Consider the following 19,117-nt stretch of genomic DNA (forward strand, 5'->3'; position numbering starts at 1 on the left):
GGCAGGCAGGCTGTATACTACTACAGGGGGGCAGGCAGGCTGTATACTACTACAGGGGGGCAGGCAGGCTGTATACTACTACAGGGGGGCAGGCAGGCTGTATACTACTACAGGGGGGCAGGCAGGCTGTATACTACTACAGGGGGGCAGGCAGGCTGTATACTACTACAGGGGGGCAGGCAGGCTGTATACTACTACAGGGGGGCAGGCAGGCTGTATACTACTACAGGGGGGCAGGCAGGCTGTATACTACTACAGGGGGGCAGGCAGGCTGTATACTACTACAGGGGGGCAGGCAGGCTGTATACTACTACAGGGGGGCAGGCAGGCTGTATACTACTACAGGGGGGCAGGCAGGCTGTATACTACTACAGGGGGGCAGGCAGGCTGTATACTACTACAGGGGGGCAGGCAGGCTGTATACTACTACAGGGGGGCAGGCAGGCTGTATACTACTACAGGGGGGCAGGCAGGCTGTATACTACTACAGGGGGGCAGGCAGGCTGTATACTACTACAGGGGGGCAGGCAGGCTGTATACTACTACAGGGGGGCAGGCAGGCTGTATACTACTACAGGGGGGCAGGCAGGCTGTATACTACTACAGGGGGGCAGGCAGGCTGTATACTACTACAGGGGGGCAGGCAGGCTGTATACTACTACAGGGGGGCAGGCAGGCTGTATACTACTACAGGGGGGCAGGCAGGCTGTATACTACTACAGGGGGGCAGGCAGGCTGTATACTACTACAGGGGGGCAGGCAGGCTGTATACTACTACAGGGGGGCAGGCAGGCTGTATACTACTACAGGGGGGCAGGCAGGCTGTATACTACTACAGGGGGGCAGGCAGGCTGTATACTACTACAGGGGGGCAGGCAGGCTGTATACTACTACAGGGGGGCAGGCAGGCTGTATACTACTACAGGGGGGCAGGCAGGCTGTATACTACTACAGGGGGGCAGGCAGGCTGTATACTACTACAGGGGGGCAGGCAGGCTGTATACTACTACAGGGGGGCAGGCAGGCTGTATACTACTACAGGGGGGCAGGCAGGCTGTATACTACTACAGGGGGGCAGGCAGGCTGTATACTACTACAGGGGGGCAGGCAGGCTGTATACTACTACAGGGGGGCAGGCAGGCTGTATACTACTACAGGGGGGCAGGCAGGCTGTATACTACTACAGGGGGGCAGGCAGGCTGTATACTACTACAGGGGGGCAGGCAGGCTGTATACTACTACAGGGGGGCAGGCAGGCTGTATACTACTACAGGGGGGCAGGCAGGCTGTATACTACTACAGGGGGGCAGGCAGGCTGTATACTACTACAGGGGGGCAGGCAGGCTGTATACTACTACAGGGGGGCAGGCAGGCTGTATACTACTACAGGGGGGCAGGCAGGCTGTATACTACTACAGGGGGGCAGGCAGGCTGTATACTACTACAGGGGGGCAGGCAGGCTGTATACTACTACAGGGGGGCAGGCAGGCTGTATACTACTACAGGGGGGCAGGCAGGCTGTATACTACTACAGGGGGGCAGGCAGGCTGTATACTACTACAGGGGGGCAGGCAGGCTGTATACTACTACAGGGGGGCAGGCAGGCTGTATACTACTACAGGGGGGCAGGCAGGCTGTATACTACTACAGGGGGGCAGGCAGGCTGTATACTACTACAGGGGGGCAGGCAGGCTGTATACTACTACAGGGGGGCAGGCAGGCTGTATACTACTACAGGGGGGCAGGCAGGCTGTATACTACTACAGGGGGGCAGGCAGGCTGTATACTACTACAGGGGGGCAGGCAGGCTGTATACTACTACAGGGGGGCAGGCAGGCTGTATACTACTACAGGGGGGCAGGCAGGCTGTATACTACTACAGGGGGGCAGGCAGGCTGTATACTACTACAGGGGGGCAGGCAGGCTGTATACTACTACAGGGGGGCAGGCAGGCTGTATACTACTACAGGGGGGCAGGCAGGCTGTATACTACTACAGGGGGGCAGGCAGGCTGTATACTACTACAGGGGGGCAGGCAGGCTGTATACTACTACAGGGGGGCAGGCAGGCTGTATACTACTACAGGGGGGCAGGCAGGCTGTATACTACTACAGGGGGGCAGGCAGGCTGTATACTACTACAGGGGGGCAGGCAGGCTGTATACTACTACAGGGGGGCAGGCAGGCTGTATACTACTACAGGGGGGCAGGCAGGCTGTATACTACTACAGGGGGGCAGGCAGGCTGTATACTACTACAGGGGGGCAGGCAGGCTGTATACTACTACAGGGGGGCAGGCAGGCTGTATACTACTACAGGGGGGCAGGCAGGCTGTATACTACTACAGGGGGGCAGGCAGGCTGTATACTACTACAGGGGGGCAGGCAGGCTGTATACTACTACAGGGGGGCAGGCAGGCTGTATACTACTACAGGGGGGCAGGCAGGCTGTATACTACTACAGGGGGGCAGGCAGGCTGTATACTACTACAGGGGGGCAGGCAGGCTGTATACTACTACAGGGGGGCAGGCAGGCTGTATACTACTACAGGGGGGCAGGCAGGCTGTATACTACTACAGGGGGGCAGGCAGGCTGTATACTACTACAGGGGGGCAGGCAGGCTGTATACTACTACAGGGGGGCAGGCAGGCTGTATACTACTACAGGGGGGCAGGCAGGCTGTATACTACTACAGGGGGGCAGGCAGGCTGTATACTACTACAGGGGGGCAGGCAGGCTGTATACTACTACAGGGGGCAGGCAGGCTGTATACTACTACAGGGGGCAGGCAGGCTGTAAACTACAGGGGGCAGGCAGGCTGTAAACTACAGGGGGCAGGCAGGCTGTAAACTACAGGGGGCAGGCTGGCTGTAAACTACAGGGGGCAGGCTGGCTGTAAACTACAGGGGGCAGGCTGGCTGTAAACTACAGGGGGCAGGCTGGCTGTAAACTACAGGGGGCAGGCTGGCTGTAAACTACAGGGGGCAGGCTGGCTGTAAACTACAGGGGGCAGGCTGGCTGTAAACTACAGGGGGCAGGCTGGCTGTAAACTACAGGGGGCAGGCTGGCTGTAAACTACAGGGGGCAGGCTGGCTGTAAACTACACCCTCGGCTTATACTCGAGTCAATAGGTTTTTCCAGTTTTTGGTGGTAAAATTTGGGGTCTCGGCTTATACTCGGGTCGGCTTATACTCGAGTATATACAGGAAGTAAAAATTGTTATATGTAAAGCTTTTCCATAGAAGCGCATAGCAGAATGTCAAAAATTGACCTGAACATTCAGGCAACAATGACCTCGGTCAACAATCGGTCATGAAGGGGTTCATATAATTTATTTATTAGCAGTCATAAGTAACATCTTTTTCCAGAGTTGGTTCCCAAAAAACATACACACTTACTGAAAAGATGGTGGACGGGAGTCTCCAATGCCTCCTGTCCGCTCGATTGGTGGAGGCAAATCTGAATGACTGTCAGCGCACACAGAGCCCGCATCAGACTGGGAACCATCTGCAGAGACGAGCTGTGAAGAAAGTAAAGAAAATGCCATTGGTGACCACACACGTACTAAATTTACAGACTGAAGGGATGTGTCTGCTGACAGAACCCAGTCACTGCCACCTAATGATTACATTTAGGATTTTACAGACACATAAATATCAATATTTACCATTTATTATACAAAACAACAACTGCAAATACTGAACACCACAAAAAACAAAAACATACAGAGTAGAAAAACTATATATAAATATAGGCCTATCGGTAGAACAACAAGCAGATATGCTTCCATGAACCAACCAAGTACCCAAACATGACAAGGAACTGAATTCTTTAAAGGCCACTACATCTCCTGCATGGTCAAGAATATTCCACAATTACAGGTTAAAATTCTGGTGCTGACAACATCCTATTACCTCATCTGACCTGGAGACCAAAAGGACAGAGGAGACTGTGGTCAGCCATTCCCCTAAGCCGACAGACCTGGTACACACTGTGACTCACAGCACAAGTATGTAGATTGGAAGAGGAGAGCCAAGTAAGGGAAAGACAAAGAAGAATGGAGGAAACAATTCAATGGAGAAACAACACACGATAATAACAGAAGCCTGGCAGAAGCAGAGATGGATTTTCCTGGACAGGCATTTAAGGATGAAATAAGCTGTTTTGGATTTGGAAGAGTATAAAGCATTTAACGGTTTCCATATGTAATGGCAGCACAACAGGTTTCCAAGACTGCAGCAGCTGTCAAGATCTGATTTGGTCTGAATGCATACAAATGTTGTTTTTGTATGTGTGTTATCCATTGATTCAAAGGATATTACAAGAACAAATTCATTTCTATGGACTCATACACACAGCTGTGGTACATGGACTGGAAATAACGGAGTTTGGTACATGGACTGGAAATAACGGAGCATGGATCTGTTATTTGTGTAATGTACATATTGTCTTAGAGAACTTCTAGCTTTGGAGCCAAAGAAGGGGTTAAAAGAGACTAAAGCTCTGTTCACATTAAGTTTCTTTCTTCCATTGATATATATCCCACTATATAAATATACAGCAGTAACAGTCTTTTGGGGAACCCCTCCCCTCTGCAGGATGACGAGCTAACATCGACAAAAGGCAGAGCTAATGGACAGTCATATAGCCAGTATTATTGACTGCTTTGAGGGAGGGAGAGGTCTCCAGTACAGGCGGTCCCCTACTTAAGAACACTCAACTTACATACGATCCCTAGTTACAAACGGACCTCTAGATATTGGTAATTTATTGTACTTTAGTCCTAGGCTACAATAATCAGCTGTAACAGTTATCACAGGTGTCTGTAATGAAGCTTTAATGTTAATCCTGGTTCTTATATCAACCCAACATTTTTAAAATCCAATTGTCACAGAGACCGAAAAAGTTCTGGCTGGGATTACAATGATAAAATATACAGTTCTGACTTACATACAAATTCAACTTAAGAACAAACCTACATCTTGTATGTAACCCAGGGACTGCCTGTATTCATGGCTGTTTGCTTGCTCTCGGGGTCTCCTGCATTATATCCTCTTGGGGGTCTACTAAATTATAGGCCAGCTCTAAGGGTGGTCTCCAGTAATATTTTGTTTTTAAACTCATTTATTTGAACATAGAGGTTACAATATCATGTATTAAGGCATACTACATGACATACATCAAAATATAATATCATAAGTACTATACAAGACCTAAAAAAACTGAATGCTAAACCATATATGAAACATTAACAGTCTCGTGAGATATCGGTCTGTTTGTAACATAGCAAGGTCCTTAAACAACACAGTGAAGTCGCCTAACCTGCAGAGGCATCCCAACTTTTCAGTTTGGATAATATGATCATGGTTAAATCAGGCGGCAGTAGAGCAGAGAGTTAGAGGAGAGTCGCACCATTTTCGCCATTTTTATTTAATTTCTCTGGGCGGATCTAGGTTTATACTGCATTTTTTTATAAGGAATAACATAGTTCACTAATTTTATTTCATTGGGATATGCTCAGTGGACCAGAATCCATCATGTGGATGGGTACGATTTTACGGACCATGCAAAGAGTTTCTCTCAAAAAAATTCTAGTGTAGTTGGACCAGAATTCCTCAGCCAAAAAAGCAGATCTTACGGTCAAGAGAAACTGGCTAACCCACTATATCGGTTAAAGTAGTCAGAATTGCAGCCCAAAAAGACAGCAAAGTCAGGCATTCCCAGATCACATGATAGAAGGAGGCCGGAATATACTGGCATGTAGGACAGTTGGGAGAGGGAATGTGTCCCATCTTAAATGATCAGATTAAAGAAAGATAGATTGATATAGGACAAATTGAATCAAGCTATTATTTATAGCTGGTGAAACCTATGTGACTACAATAAATCTGCAAACTCATCCCTGCTCAAGGACGGAATCAAGGATTTTCATTCCTCCAAAGCTCGACAAAGCATGGTGTGGGTTTTTGCTTGGATTAGGTGGGAGTATGTGTTAGCTATAAGGCCACCAGGGTCCTGGGATCTTAGCTCCCCTTAGAAAACTGTGCTTGCAGCACATGTGTCAGTTTCAAGAACCTTTAAAAGCTATGTCTGGGGATTTGGAATTTATCCTTTAGTTGTTCAAGAGGTAAAAAGAGAGGTTTTATCCCATATGTTGGATATGGTATAGACGCCATGAGATCTCCAGAAAGCCGGGTCTATCTCATTTGTAATATGTCTGAGGCCAGGGTTGTCCCATAAGGGATTTTGCAGTGGAACCTTAGCATAGGCAGTAACCTTCTTAGTCTCCATATCAGTCTAGCGAGTTTAGGTCTTGAGTCTTATTATCGTCTGGTTTGAGCACGCTCTGTGGTCTGCATTAGTAATTGTACAAATGCACTAGTTACAACAGTACTTGTTTCTGGGGTGGCAATGTGATGTACTGTGGTTTTAGTATGTCTATGGTGTTGGTTTCTAGTGCGGCCCCTTGAAGGTTTTGCTGCTCTGCTCCGGAGCATAGAAACAACTAGGACATGGACAGATTTTCACTGTATATAAACAAAGTGTAAAATATGTATACACATAGCTATTAAATGAATGAATCTGTTGTGAATTTACAGTTGTACATGACACTGGAAGCTTTATTACAGTGATATCACCTACATGCAATGCCGCATCTAACCTGTGTGCACAGTCTCCTATACTCTACCCAGTCTGATGTGAAGTCAGGAGAAATGCAAACCCCAAAAAACTCAAATAGTGCACCTAATTTAATACAGACCAGCTCCCTCATTACAAAGACCTACAGTAAAGACCAAAAGTTTGGACACAACTTCTCATTCAAAGAGTTTTGTGTATTTTCATGAAAATAAAAATTGTACATTCACACTGAAGGCATCAAAACTACGAATTAAAACTTATGCAATTAAATATTTGAAGAATCTAGAATAAAAGACATTTTCAGTTTTTTCACACTTTTTTGTTAAATATATAATTGCACATATGTTAATTCGTAGTTTTGATGCCTTCAGTGTGAATCCACAAAGTAGCCACCTTTTGCTTTCATTACTGCTTTGCACACTCTTGGCACTCTCTTGATGATCTTCAAGAGGTAGTCACCTGAAATGTCTTCTAACAGTCTTGAAGGAGTTCCCAGAGAGGTTTAGAACTTGTTGGCCCCTTTGCATTCACTCTGTGATCCAGCTCACCCGAAACCATCTTAATTGGGTTTAGGTCTGGTGACTGTGGAGGCCAGGTCATCTGACGTAGCACCCCATCACTCTCCTTGATCAAATAGTCCTTTCACAGCCTGGATTTGTGTTTGGGGTCAGTGTCCTGTTGGAAAATAAATGATGGTCCAACTAAACGCAAACCGGATGGAATAGCATGTCGCCGCAAGATGCTGTGGTAACCATGCTGGTTCAGTATGTCTCCTCCAGGCTTCACAGTGGGAACCAGGCATGCAGAGTCCATTCCATGGTTGGAACCAAAGATCTCAAATTTGGACTAATGTCCATTCCTTGTGTTCTTTAGCCCAAACAAGTCTCTTGTTCTTGTTGCCTGTCCTTAACAGTGGTTTCCTAGCAGCTATTTTAGCATGAAGGCTGCTATACACAGTCTCCTCTTACCAGTTGTTGTAAGGATCCATCTGCTGCTAGAACTCTGTATGGCAGTGATCTGGTCTCTAATCTGAGTTGCTGGTAATCTGCGATTTCTGAGGCTGGTGACTGGGATGAACTCATCCTCCACAGCAGAGGTTACTCTTGGTCTTCCTTTCCTGGGGTGGTCCTCATGTGAGCCAGTTTCATTGTAGCTCTTGATGGTTTTTGCAACTGCACTTGGGGACACTTTCAAAGTTTTCCCAATTTTTCAAACTGACTGAACTTCATTTAATAAAAGTAATGATGGCCACTTGTTTTTCTTTAATTTCTTTCTTTACTTTTCTTTATTTGTATTATGGTTAGAAAAAGCTAACAGTCTATTCAGTAGGACTTTCAGCTGTTCCACCTGCCTTCTGCACAACACAATTGATGGTCCCAACCCCACTTATAAGAACCTGGCAGGGCACACCTGTGATGTGAAAACCTTTTCTGGTGACTACCTTTTGAAGCTCCTCAAGAGAATGCCAAGAGTCTGCAAAGTAGTAATCAAAGCAAAAGATAGCTACTTTGAAAAATCTATATAATTCCACTTGTGTTAATTCATAGTTTTGATGCCTTCAGTATGAATCTACAATTTTTATAGTCATGAAAATACAGAAAACTCTTTGAATGAGAAGGCGTCTCCAAACTTTTAGTCTGTACTTATGTTGACTGTGCATTTCAAATAAAAAACATAAAGGCATATTTATCAATCAAAGATTGGATACAAAAATGTTTCAATGCCTTTTTTGAACCCGTGCAACAAAATAGGTCCGGCTTCGGTTACTCCAACAATTTTGCAAATGTGATAACTTTTTGACACATTTTTGGAGGATTAACTAAGTCAACAAATATGAGGTGTAAAGTTAGAATAGACATTCTCAAACTCACCCGACCTGCTCAATAACATGTGCATTCATGGGCTGCAAAGAACCGATCCGTGGTCCACTGTTTGTGGCTCATGCCATCTGTGTGTGTGGTCCACAAACCTTAGCAGGAAAACAGTCCTGCTTTGCGTTTTGTGGGCAAGACAGGTGGCTCACACACATGAAAGCGCAAACCATGGCTATGTGCATGAGCCCATATAGAAAGGAATATGTGAGACCAAGGTCAAAACAACATTTCATTGAAGATAACTACTGCTGAATGATAAAACTGGCTGAGGCTATGTGACCACACACTAACTTACCCAGCATACTACCCGCCCATTGAAGCATGGCAGCTTTGCATTGTCATCTGAAATTTCTTCTTTCACCACTCTACAAGAAAAAGAAAAAATGAAAAAAAATCAGAATACACAAAGTTTAAATAAGAAAAATATTAACAGTAACACCACTGCATGAGTTGTCAAAGTAGGGTATACCAATGCATGTGGCTACACTTATGGAAACATTTTTACTGATTTCTTATTGGTTGTGCTTTATAAATATTTTTCCTTATAACCAATAAATGAACAGTTGTTATAGGCATTTGGTGGCCTAAAAAGGAATGATTCACAAGAGTAAATTCATGCAAGTTCTTAGCCTGCAAATGCCTCATGATTCTTCTATCAATGGGTACCACATATCAGCTCTCCAGCAGAAAGAAATTCAAAGCTTTCATAAATGCAATAAAGTCCAGCAATTCACGTTAAAAGAAAAAATGAAGTTTTAATATCAACACGAGGTGCTGGAATCTATTGCATTTATATCAAAATTTTGATTAACCCATGGAGAGATTGTTGAGGGTCCAACAACCTACAAATCAGCTGTTCTCAGGAACTGGGAAACTAACAAAGAACATCTGCACTCTGATGTGAGCTAAACTGCAGTAACATGGATCGTCCACTACATTCAACCTTCATGAGCACCGTATTCATATTCTGTGGTTATAAATGGTTTTAGAATTTATAGTTTTGTAGGGATTTTTTACGGTTGCTCACGCAGTAAAAATGTTATCAGCTTATAAAAATGTAAGAATCGACACACACCAATCTACAGAGTATATTAAAACCACAAGGAATAAAAGGGGCACACTTTCAAGAATGTATAAATATTTGGTTACTCTGAAGGGGTCAAAGAGAAGTCAGATTGGGTGGGAAAGATGGGTAGGTCCGATTTCGAAGTAAGGACGGGATATGTAGAAAATGTTGAGATAAATTCAAGTTAAAATTTACATGCTCTATTATTTTCCTGTCAAACTTTATAAAATAAAAATTAGGGACTCCTCTAAATGTTACAAATGTGTAAACGACAATGCTTATTTTGTACATTGTTTGGTCCCGTCCTAACATCAGTAAACTCTGGGCAGAAATATATGAACGGATCAACAATGTCCTGTGAACGGCCCTGGTCCCTACAATCCCAATAGTCATTGGGAGGTTTAAGACTAGAGGTATAGGAGAAATAAGCCAGGTTTTATTGTTAAAGATTAATGACAATTGCGAAGATTCCCATCAGATCCAGAGAAGAAAAACAGCGGATGTGTAGAAAATATCAATTTATTAATTCATAAACAAGACAATAAAAACATTTAAAAACCCAATGTAGGGAATGACAAACATAAAGGACTCTCCTCAATAAGGTATTCCTCACGTAAATGACAAAACAAAAATAGAAAAAATGAACAAGGCTGTCAATTAGATATATATATACACATCATCCCAATAATGGGGTCCAAATAATGCTTAAGAAAAGATTATATACAAATAAAGTGCATCGTGGATTCAATCACAGACAGTTTCACTACAACAATGTAATATAAAACACAAAGATGGTAGTGCACAAATAAAGTGCTGTGTGCAGAGTAATAGCAGCCAAGAGAACATAAGGGAGTAGGTTAAGTGAATAAAACAGAAAGTAAATGCATCATATTACCTAGTATAATGTATGAGGGGGAGAGCCCACGACAATGCTTATTTTGTACATTGTTTGGTCCCGTCCTAACATCAGTAAACTCTGGGCAGATATATATGAACGGATCAACAGTGTCCTGTGAACGGCCCTGGTCCCTACAATCCCAATAGTCATTGGGAGGTTTAAGACTAGAGGTACAGGAGAAATAAGCCAGGTTTTATTGTTAAAGACTAATGACAATTGCGAAGATTCCCATCACCAAAGAATGGGCAAGCAATGCGACGCCAAAATGTTAAAAGCTGGTAGAACTTGACATTGAAAATTAAGCTATTTGAAATAATAAAAACTGAAAGAAGTGAAATACTGAGAAATGTACTAAAATATGGGGGAAATGGATATAGAATGACGGGCAAAAGGTACATTTGCTTTATATTTTTTCTTCTTCTCTGGTCAGGTGGGTGTGAGTGGGAGGATGGGGAGGATCATAAAATGACAAATAATGTGTAAATTAAGGTTGCTGGCAGGAAAATGTATGATGCTGTGAATGTATACTGTGTGTATTCTATTTTGTCAGCTTTGTATTGTAAAAACTGTAATAAAAATCAAAAGGAGATTAATACGAGAAATAACAAGCAACTAATAAAATAAATACAAAAACAGTGAGACACTTCTCTAAAAAAAAAAAACAGAGTGTATAGAAGATCAGAGTAAAGCTGAAAACCATCAATGTGTTTCCTATTAGGTCAGTCAGCAGCATAAAATATACACAAGGAATCAATGCAATAACTAAAACCAAATGGCACATTAAGGGTAGATGATTCGGATGCTCTCCAAGCCATGACCTTTAATGTCCTAGTAAACATATAGCAGTCACCATTGTGACTTGCACACCCAATTACGATCCCTTGGGATATTAACAGATGTCTGCAGAGTAAGAGCAGTAGACACTCCCAATAACATAAACCTTGTGAATAAATTCCACACTGGGAATATGCAAACACCATAAAAGCAGACATAAGTATAGGGATTCCTGCTGGTAAGGGTGGATGCTTCAACAGTGGACCTAGAGACACAGCTGAACAAACCTACATTGCAGAGGAGCACACAGAATAACAGTGCGGTTATTGCTGTCAGAAATGCTCAAAAAATTGCCTATTACGTGGCAGCTCATCGGATGCCTTTAACCAGCAACACTCTTACTACACGAGCCTACGTATGTAGCATGCTGTAGAAGAGACAGAAATACAGAATAAGAAGCCAGGACAGAAAAGAACCAGGCTAAAGATAGTATAGCTTCCACCTACTGTCACTGCAGGCCACACACAGTCATCTCTCCAGCCCACTCCACATCTTCATGTGCTGAATACCAACAAATTCAGGGAACAGAGGCTGTACATGGACCAGCACAATTGTAATAACCACTTCTAGGCATAGTCCTGCGTATAGAAATTATAGGCAAGATATATACAATGATCACTGAGCTACCCAATATCTAACACTTGTTCTAAATTCACCAACACCTACATTTAGAGCATAGACATGTAGAACACCTACATGTATACATAGAAAGACATTTCTATGTAGAATAATAGCTAACAATTGGAAGCACAACTCCTCAGGATCTAACCATGATCCTACTTAAAAGCCATACAAGGTCTACTTTTCAGAAAGCAAATGCTGTGTGGATGGGGCCAGAAGCTGTTTTTCTTGGACACATCCAACATTTTAGTTTCCTAGAGCATTCAGAGCCCTCTACAGACGCGGTTCACATCTTCTTTAACCTTAATGTTTGGTTTATGTGCTGGAGAAAACTTCATTCCACTGTGCAAAAACCGAATACATATAGCAACTATGGTGTGAACAAAGACTCAATCCCTTCTTACTTATTTGCAGACAACCATCGCACAAGAAATCAATAATATTATTATTACCATCATCATCACGAGTGGCCAAATAATTGTGTTTTCTTCTTAGAGATATAGAGAAATCCATTCAGACTGGCCAGCTGTCACCACCAAGCAGTGAAAGTCAACACAATCTGTCAGACTTCTGCCGTATGTTCCACAAATGGAACAATGTATGTTTTTCTTTATCATTTTTGATTGTTTTGGGAATTCATCTCAGAGAAATGGAGAGAATGCATAAAATAACTGAAAATCTCAAATATATTTCTAATATGCTATTACTGCACAACAAAACGCCCCTCAAAATGTAATCTATCTGCAGATTGCCAAGTTACTCATGGCAGATTGATGTAAAATGTATGATTCCTGCCATCCCTCCAAGCCATATACAGCGCCAATAAATTGGTTTGATAAACTGCAAATGTTCAATGTGGTCGATCCAAAAGCCAATCCTCCATAGCAACGATCAGCCACATTTTTCTTGCTAATACTACATCTACTCTTTTCAAATGAAAACGCCTATAAACCGCCTCCTGCACTTTTCCTGAACTGAACCAATTCTCCGGAACGCACTACCTCGAACTATCAGACTAATAACCAACTACTGAAGTCTCAAATGTGCTTCCAAACCCATCTCTTCATACAGGGCTATCTCATTCCCTATTTGTATGAAACATAAAGAGCATCTACCACCAGGAAGAAGGACTGTATGCAAATGAGCCTGGGGGGCTCCAGGCTCCATATGTGTTAATAGAGCCTGGAGCCCCTCAGGTTCATTTGCATACAATCCTTCATCATGGTTGTAGATGTCCTTTAAAGGTAACAGGGGCACTTACTCATAGATCCAGACACTGACGGTGGTAATCTTCTTATATTTGTTATCCATGGCCTCCTTCCTTCTAAATTCATCTTTTATAAGAATTTGTTTTTGTTTGCTTTTTAATTACACTTTATTTTACAGGGGCACATTTACAATGGAACACATTATATATGTGTTCCCTGCTTTTCGTATACAGGCAGTTACATACTAGATAGGTTCTGTAGGTTTGTTCTTAAGTTGAGTTTGTATGCGAGTCGGAACTGTATATTTTATAATTGTAACTCCAGTTAATTCTTTTTTGGTCTCTGTGACAATTGGATCTTAAAAATGTTGGATTGTCATAAGAACCAGGATTAACAATAAATCTTAACTGCAGACACATTAAATAACTGTTATAGCTGTGTATTGTAGCCTAGGACTAAAGTATAGTAAATTACCAACATCCAGAGGACTGTTTGTTACTAGGGGTCGTCTGTAAATCGGGTGTTCTTAAGTAGGGGACTACATGTATATAGATCACAGATAACAATGATCTAATGGCAACAGCCCATTGGATCACTGTAATCAGTGATCTGTACAGTATACAGATACTTCTGGCCGGAGATGAAGATTAACAAATACTACACCGGTTTATACGGAGGCAGTTCATCAAGGTCTCCTTTTGGGGAGAAAATCTGCCTCAATGTCCAGTCTTTACACCAACTTTTTTGGGCTTTGGCCCACTTCACACCTTTGTTCAGCTCTACATTATCTTCCATCACCAAAGCAATATTGATGGAAGTCTAAGAGATACGCTTAAAAATTTACATTACTTTCAATTGACTATAATTACTGCTACTGTTATTTCCGCAATTTTTTCCATCTGAAATAATGAAAGCGCAAGGGAAGCTGATAGTGAAGGTACAAACAAGGGTTTGTAGGTCCCCTTCTGTACAAGTCTTAAAGAGAGTTAGTACATTCCTGAGTCAGAGAACTGGACATATTGGTTATTACCAAGGATACAAACAACAGGAGGAACAGGATGTACAACAGAAATAACTAGGACTATGCGCAAGATAATGTAAAAGATCAGTATTGTAAAGCTAGAGAATATAAAGAATGTGTGATGTACTGCAATGTTTAATAATTATATAGTATTGGGAGAAATCGGTTATCATAAGGAAATAAAGATGCTATGCCATATAGATCTACCATCAGCAAAGAAAAAAAATAAGAATGAACAGTCAAGAATGCAACTATAAACCAATGGCACCTACACGTTATGACTGGCAAGAACGGCTTCTTTAGGAATTCTCTTACTTCCCACAGAGATGAGGTGCTGTACCTGCCAGTGACGCTCACATGGGCACAGACAACACAGTAGCTGCCAGTGGGCATCAGACAAGAGCCAAGCAATGTTTTGGGCTGTTCAGCCAGGTGATCTAATAATTGTAATCAGATCAGACATTTTAGCGTCATCCACAATGACTGAGGAGCACAGTCCTGGCAACCGAACCATGGCCCCGCCCACCAGTCTACACCTCATGGAGAACAAATCCCGCTCCAATCCTCAATCCTCCTTCCCTAACCTGTCTTTCAGCACCAGGCACAGAGAGCCCCCTGGTAGAGCCCGGACACTCAGCTGGAAGTCCCTCATTCTTCTTTCAGTCACTCAGTGCTATGATACAAAGGAGGAAAATATCCTTTGCAGTAAGATTGCAGCGAGTGCTGGCAACGCTTGGAGCTGGAAGTCCACATTCAAACAGGATAATCACTAAGTGTATTGATACGCTTGGTGCTTTTTTTTTTTTTTTTTGAGAGGGGGGGGGGGGGGGGGAGTAAATCAGCCTGTACAAGCATCATAGATGCATTTAGAGGCGTTATTGCGACCTCTGATGGTAGATTTCCTTTAAACTCACTCTTTCCCAATACATTCCATGTACTCCCATCCATTATCCAGCAAAACACCAGATACCAAGCTACAGACTTCCCAGCATCACACTGACTTTGGATTCTGTACACAAGATGTTGGCTATTGACTGGTTCAAACAGCAGAATTTTTATTTATTTGATTAGTTTTATTCCGTTGCCTTATAGCGAATGACTGGACCATTATACAAGCATCCTAATAGACTGATCTCACTCCTATGACGGTTTTTATTATTTGCATATGACCCCCACAATATAAATCTCTGGAGAATATGATGGAATAGATCATTTATTTACTATGTTGATGAAATAATAATATAAAATACAAGTTTTCTATGCACATGCAGAAAGAGGAGGTGATGTTCATAACTAAAACTGAAAAATCCACAGCCACCTGTAGGCCAAACATGAGTGTGAGTATATATATATATATATATATATATATATATATATAAATTTATAGAAGCATTCCTAGATGTAAATACCACTCAGGTGCACTTCCTAAACCTGGACCACAGTTCCTCCAAAGTATAAGCAGAAAGAAATGGCAGCATTCCGAGGTTTTATGTGGAAAAAAAAAAGTACTGATTTATTAACAGCTTGGCACATGTTGTAATAAATTGGTATGTTTTTTTCATAATATAATATATATATATTTATATATTTTAAAAAAAACATACCGATTTATATGCACACACACACTACCCCCAACCCTGTGTTTCCTGGGCAAACAAAAAAAAAACAAAACAAAAAACACTGACTTCACTACTAAGCAGAAAACATGTGCATCAATGGCACTGTCTAAACACAGTCTTACCATGTTTCCTTAAGCAGGCAGAATTTACAATCTCCCAGCACTGAGGAATAGCAGATACACAGCTGTTAAATTAAGAGAGGAACAAAGTCTCCCATCCCCCATGGCTATGAAGGGATGAATAACAATAAGTGTCAGGGAGGCTCTATGGCACCCATTGGGACAAGACAGCTGTCAGTGAAGGGGCAGGATTTAGTGTAGGACACCTGCCCTTTGTTTATTATAACGTCTCGAAATGTGAACTACAGAAAAAAGAAAAAAAAAGGAAAAACCTTCTTGTCATGTATGGCAAGATAGAAAACATATATCCCAAGTATGAACGGTATACATACACTTACCTGCCACTGGGAACCACCACAGACGCAATGACTGACCTGTCCCCTCACTAATCACATGAGGGAGCACAAGGGATGAATAATAAATCTTTCTTTACATATTCTGTAGCACTTTATAGATAATGGGGTATATAACCGAACCCCTTATCTCCCTCCCCAATTTACAAGTGCGGTTAATACAATATGGTCGCCTCACTGGCTACAAAGTTAACACTTCCAAGACGGAGGCCCTGCCACTTAACCTCCCACAAACCCCAGTAGACAACCTTAAGACCACATTCAAATATAACTGGAAAACAGATGCTATCAAATACATGGGGATACTCCTCTTACAATTCCCTATATGGGCAGAACTTTCCCGGCCTCTTTCGTGAAATAAGGGCCCTGCTTGACAAATGGAACAGCCTTCCCTTGTCTCTCTTTGGCAGAATAGCAGCGGTTAAAATGACCAATGACCAATGACCTGCCCAAGCTGCTTTATCTCTTTGAAACGCTACCAGTGGCGGTCCCACTAAGTGCCCTGCGGTCTCTACAGGCATCAATTCTACACTTTATATGGGCTAAAAGGAGACACAGGATTTCCAAATCTGTCCTGCTATCCCATAAATCTAAGGGAGGTTTGTCGATACCAGATATAATTAGGTATTACTGGGCAACCCATTTACGGCGTATTCTGGCATTCTCCAAATGGATGGAGATCGAGAAATTATGGTAAGCCCCATTCCACCCTAACTCCTACCTCTGGTCCAAGGAGCCACCTCCGATGTCTAGCATTTTACTAGGCCCCATTGCCTTTACATTAAAACTCTGGAGAGTTTGTACAAGCAGATTTCCCTTGGTGTCCAATGCAGTCGTTTTTGCACACTCCTTTGCAGCATGCGGGAACTGGACAGGAACTCAAGCCTTGGCATGAGAAGGGATTATTTAGGTTTGACACCCTGCGGGACAAGTTCCATCTCCCACCCTCCGCCAACCTCCATTATATGCGTATCAGGCACTTGTTGCAATCCCTGGAGAGCACCGAGACAGTTTCAGTACCAACGGTATTTGAACACATTTGCAAAAATGCTACTCACACCGCTGGCCTTATATCAGACATCTACATGGTATTATTGCATCCAGATCCGGAAAAACCTACCACACATCCATATATTAACAAATACTACCCCGGTTTATACAGAGGCAGTTCATCAAGGTCTCCTTTTGGGGAGAATATCTGCCTTAATGTCCAGTCTTTAAACCACCTTTCTTTGGCTTTGGCCCACTTCACACCAAATGGGAGGGCATAGTGGGAGAACCAATAACGCACGAGACATGGCAGCTGATCTGTCGAAGGGCTGCTGAGACTTCCCGGTGCACCACTTACAAAGAAAATCAGTACAAATTGATGTTACAATGGTACCATACACCTTCTTTACTCCACATACTGTTTCCGGATTCACCTGACACTTGCTGGCGCTGTGGCCTCGCAGGCGGGACCCTTCAGCATATCTTCTGGTCGTGCCCATATATTCAGCCCTTCTGGCAAGAGGTGAGGACCCTTATCCAAGCAGTCACAGCGGTGGATGTCCCACTTTCCCCCCTATTTTATCTGCTGAACGTCTCCTCCCAGCCTCTGGCCAAGGCAACCACTAGAATGTGTTTACATATACTTACTGCAGCAAGGTGTCTGATATCGCAATTCTGGAAAAGGCATAAAAGTTTTTGAGGACTACGCAATATTTTGATGACTTTTTATTATATTTTCTATCTGATGTGAAATGGTGTAAAAGTAGCGTTTCAGACTTTTTCACCGGCAATAACAGTTTTTATATTTTGATAGATGAGGCATTTTGAGAGGTGGTAATACCTAACGTGTTTGTGAGTTTTACTGTTTATTTAGTTTTTTTGTTTTTTTTTTTAAACCCTCTAGGGTACTTCATAGCAACTGATCACTACTTCTCGATGACATTACAGGGAGGTGCAATCACAAGTGGAAAAAAGTGGAAAAAAAAAAACCCACAACAGATGTGGTGATACCCAATATATTTCCAATCTATAAAAATATAAAAACTGTTCTTCCCGGTATGATCCCAGTAACAGAAGAATGTGCTCCAATGTTTGAATCGCCACCTTTTTGCCGTTTCGCAGCACATTAAAAAAATGTAATAAAAATGTATCTAAAAGGTTGCACAGTCTCTAAAATGGTAGCACTGAAAGAGTCAGCTCGTCACGGAAAAATGGACACCTTAGCCAACTCCGTACTCCTAAGCATGGAAAAGTTATTAGAGTCAGAATATGGTAAAGGTAATAATTTTTTGGGGGTACAAAAGGTTTTAATTGTTTGTAAAATCTCTTAACACCTAATAAAATCTTTATAAATGAAGTCTCTCTGTGATCGTACCGAACCAAAGAATATATTATAGACGCTATTAGGGGTGTACATTGAAAGACGCAAGAGCAGAGCCCACAAGAAAATGGCACAAATGCCGGCTCTTCTCAATATTACTGCATTTTGAATTATATTTCCACTTCCCAGTACATAGCATGGAATCTAAAATACTGCCACTAGGAAGTCCAAATTGTTACGCAAAAAACAAGCCCTCACACAGCTCTGTACAAATTAAAAAGGGTTATTGATTTTTTATAAGTGGGGAGCGATAAACAGAAAGTAACATGGAAAAAGCCCACCAGTGGCAAAGGTCTAACCCGTTCCCAACGCGTGACGTAATAGTATGGCGCGCATCAGGTGCGGGTGCATGGAGAGGGCTCATGGGCTGAGCCTGCACAATATATTCCTAGCTGCATTTTCTACTTTTATTCAGTTAGTGTGGGTAAATGAATGTATCTATGATAAATATTAGTGAATTCCAAATCAAACCTTCATTTTGTTTGCATTTCTGTA

At 42.5% G+C, this 19,117-nt stretch overlaps 1 protein-coding gene across 2 annotated transcripts in view; it reads right to left on the bottom strand.

Moving 5' to 3' along the window:
* Positions 1-19,117, bottom strand: part of DVL3 (dishevelled segment polarity protein 3) — a 77,998-nt gene that overhangs the window by 44,203 nt on the left and 14,678 nt on the right. For both annotated transcript variants that reach the window (XM_072142408.1, XM_072142409.1), the window contains exons 2-3: positions 8,808-8,877; positions 3,398-3,519 (exon numbers count right to left, since the gene is read on the bottom strand). In XM_072142408.1, the coding sequence (XP_071998509.1) occupies positions 3,398-3,519; positions 8,808-8,877 (192 nt within the window). The remainder of the gene's footprint in view (positions 1-3,397; positions 3,520-8,807; positions 8,878-19,117) is intronic.

This window comes from Engystomops pustulosus, chromosome 3, assembly GCF_040894005.1.
Source record: "Engystomops pustulosus chromosome 3, aEngPut4.maternal, whole genome shotgun sequence".
NCBI lineage: Eukaryota > Metazoa > Chordata > Amphibia > Anura > Leptodactylidae > Engystomops > Engystomops pustulosus.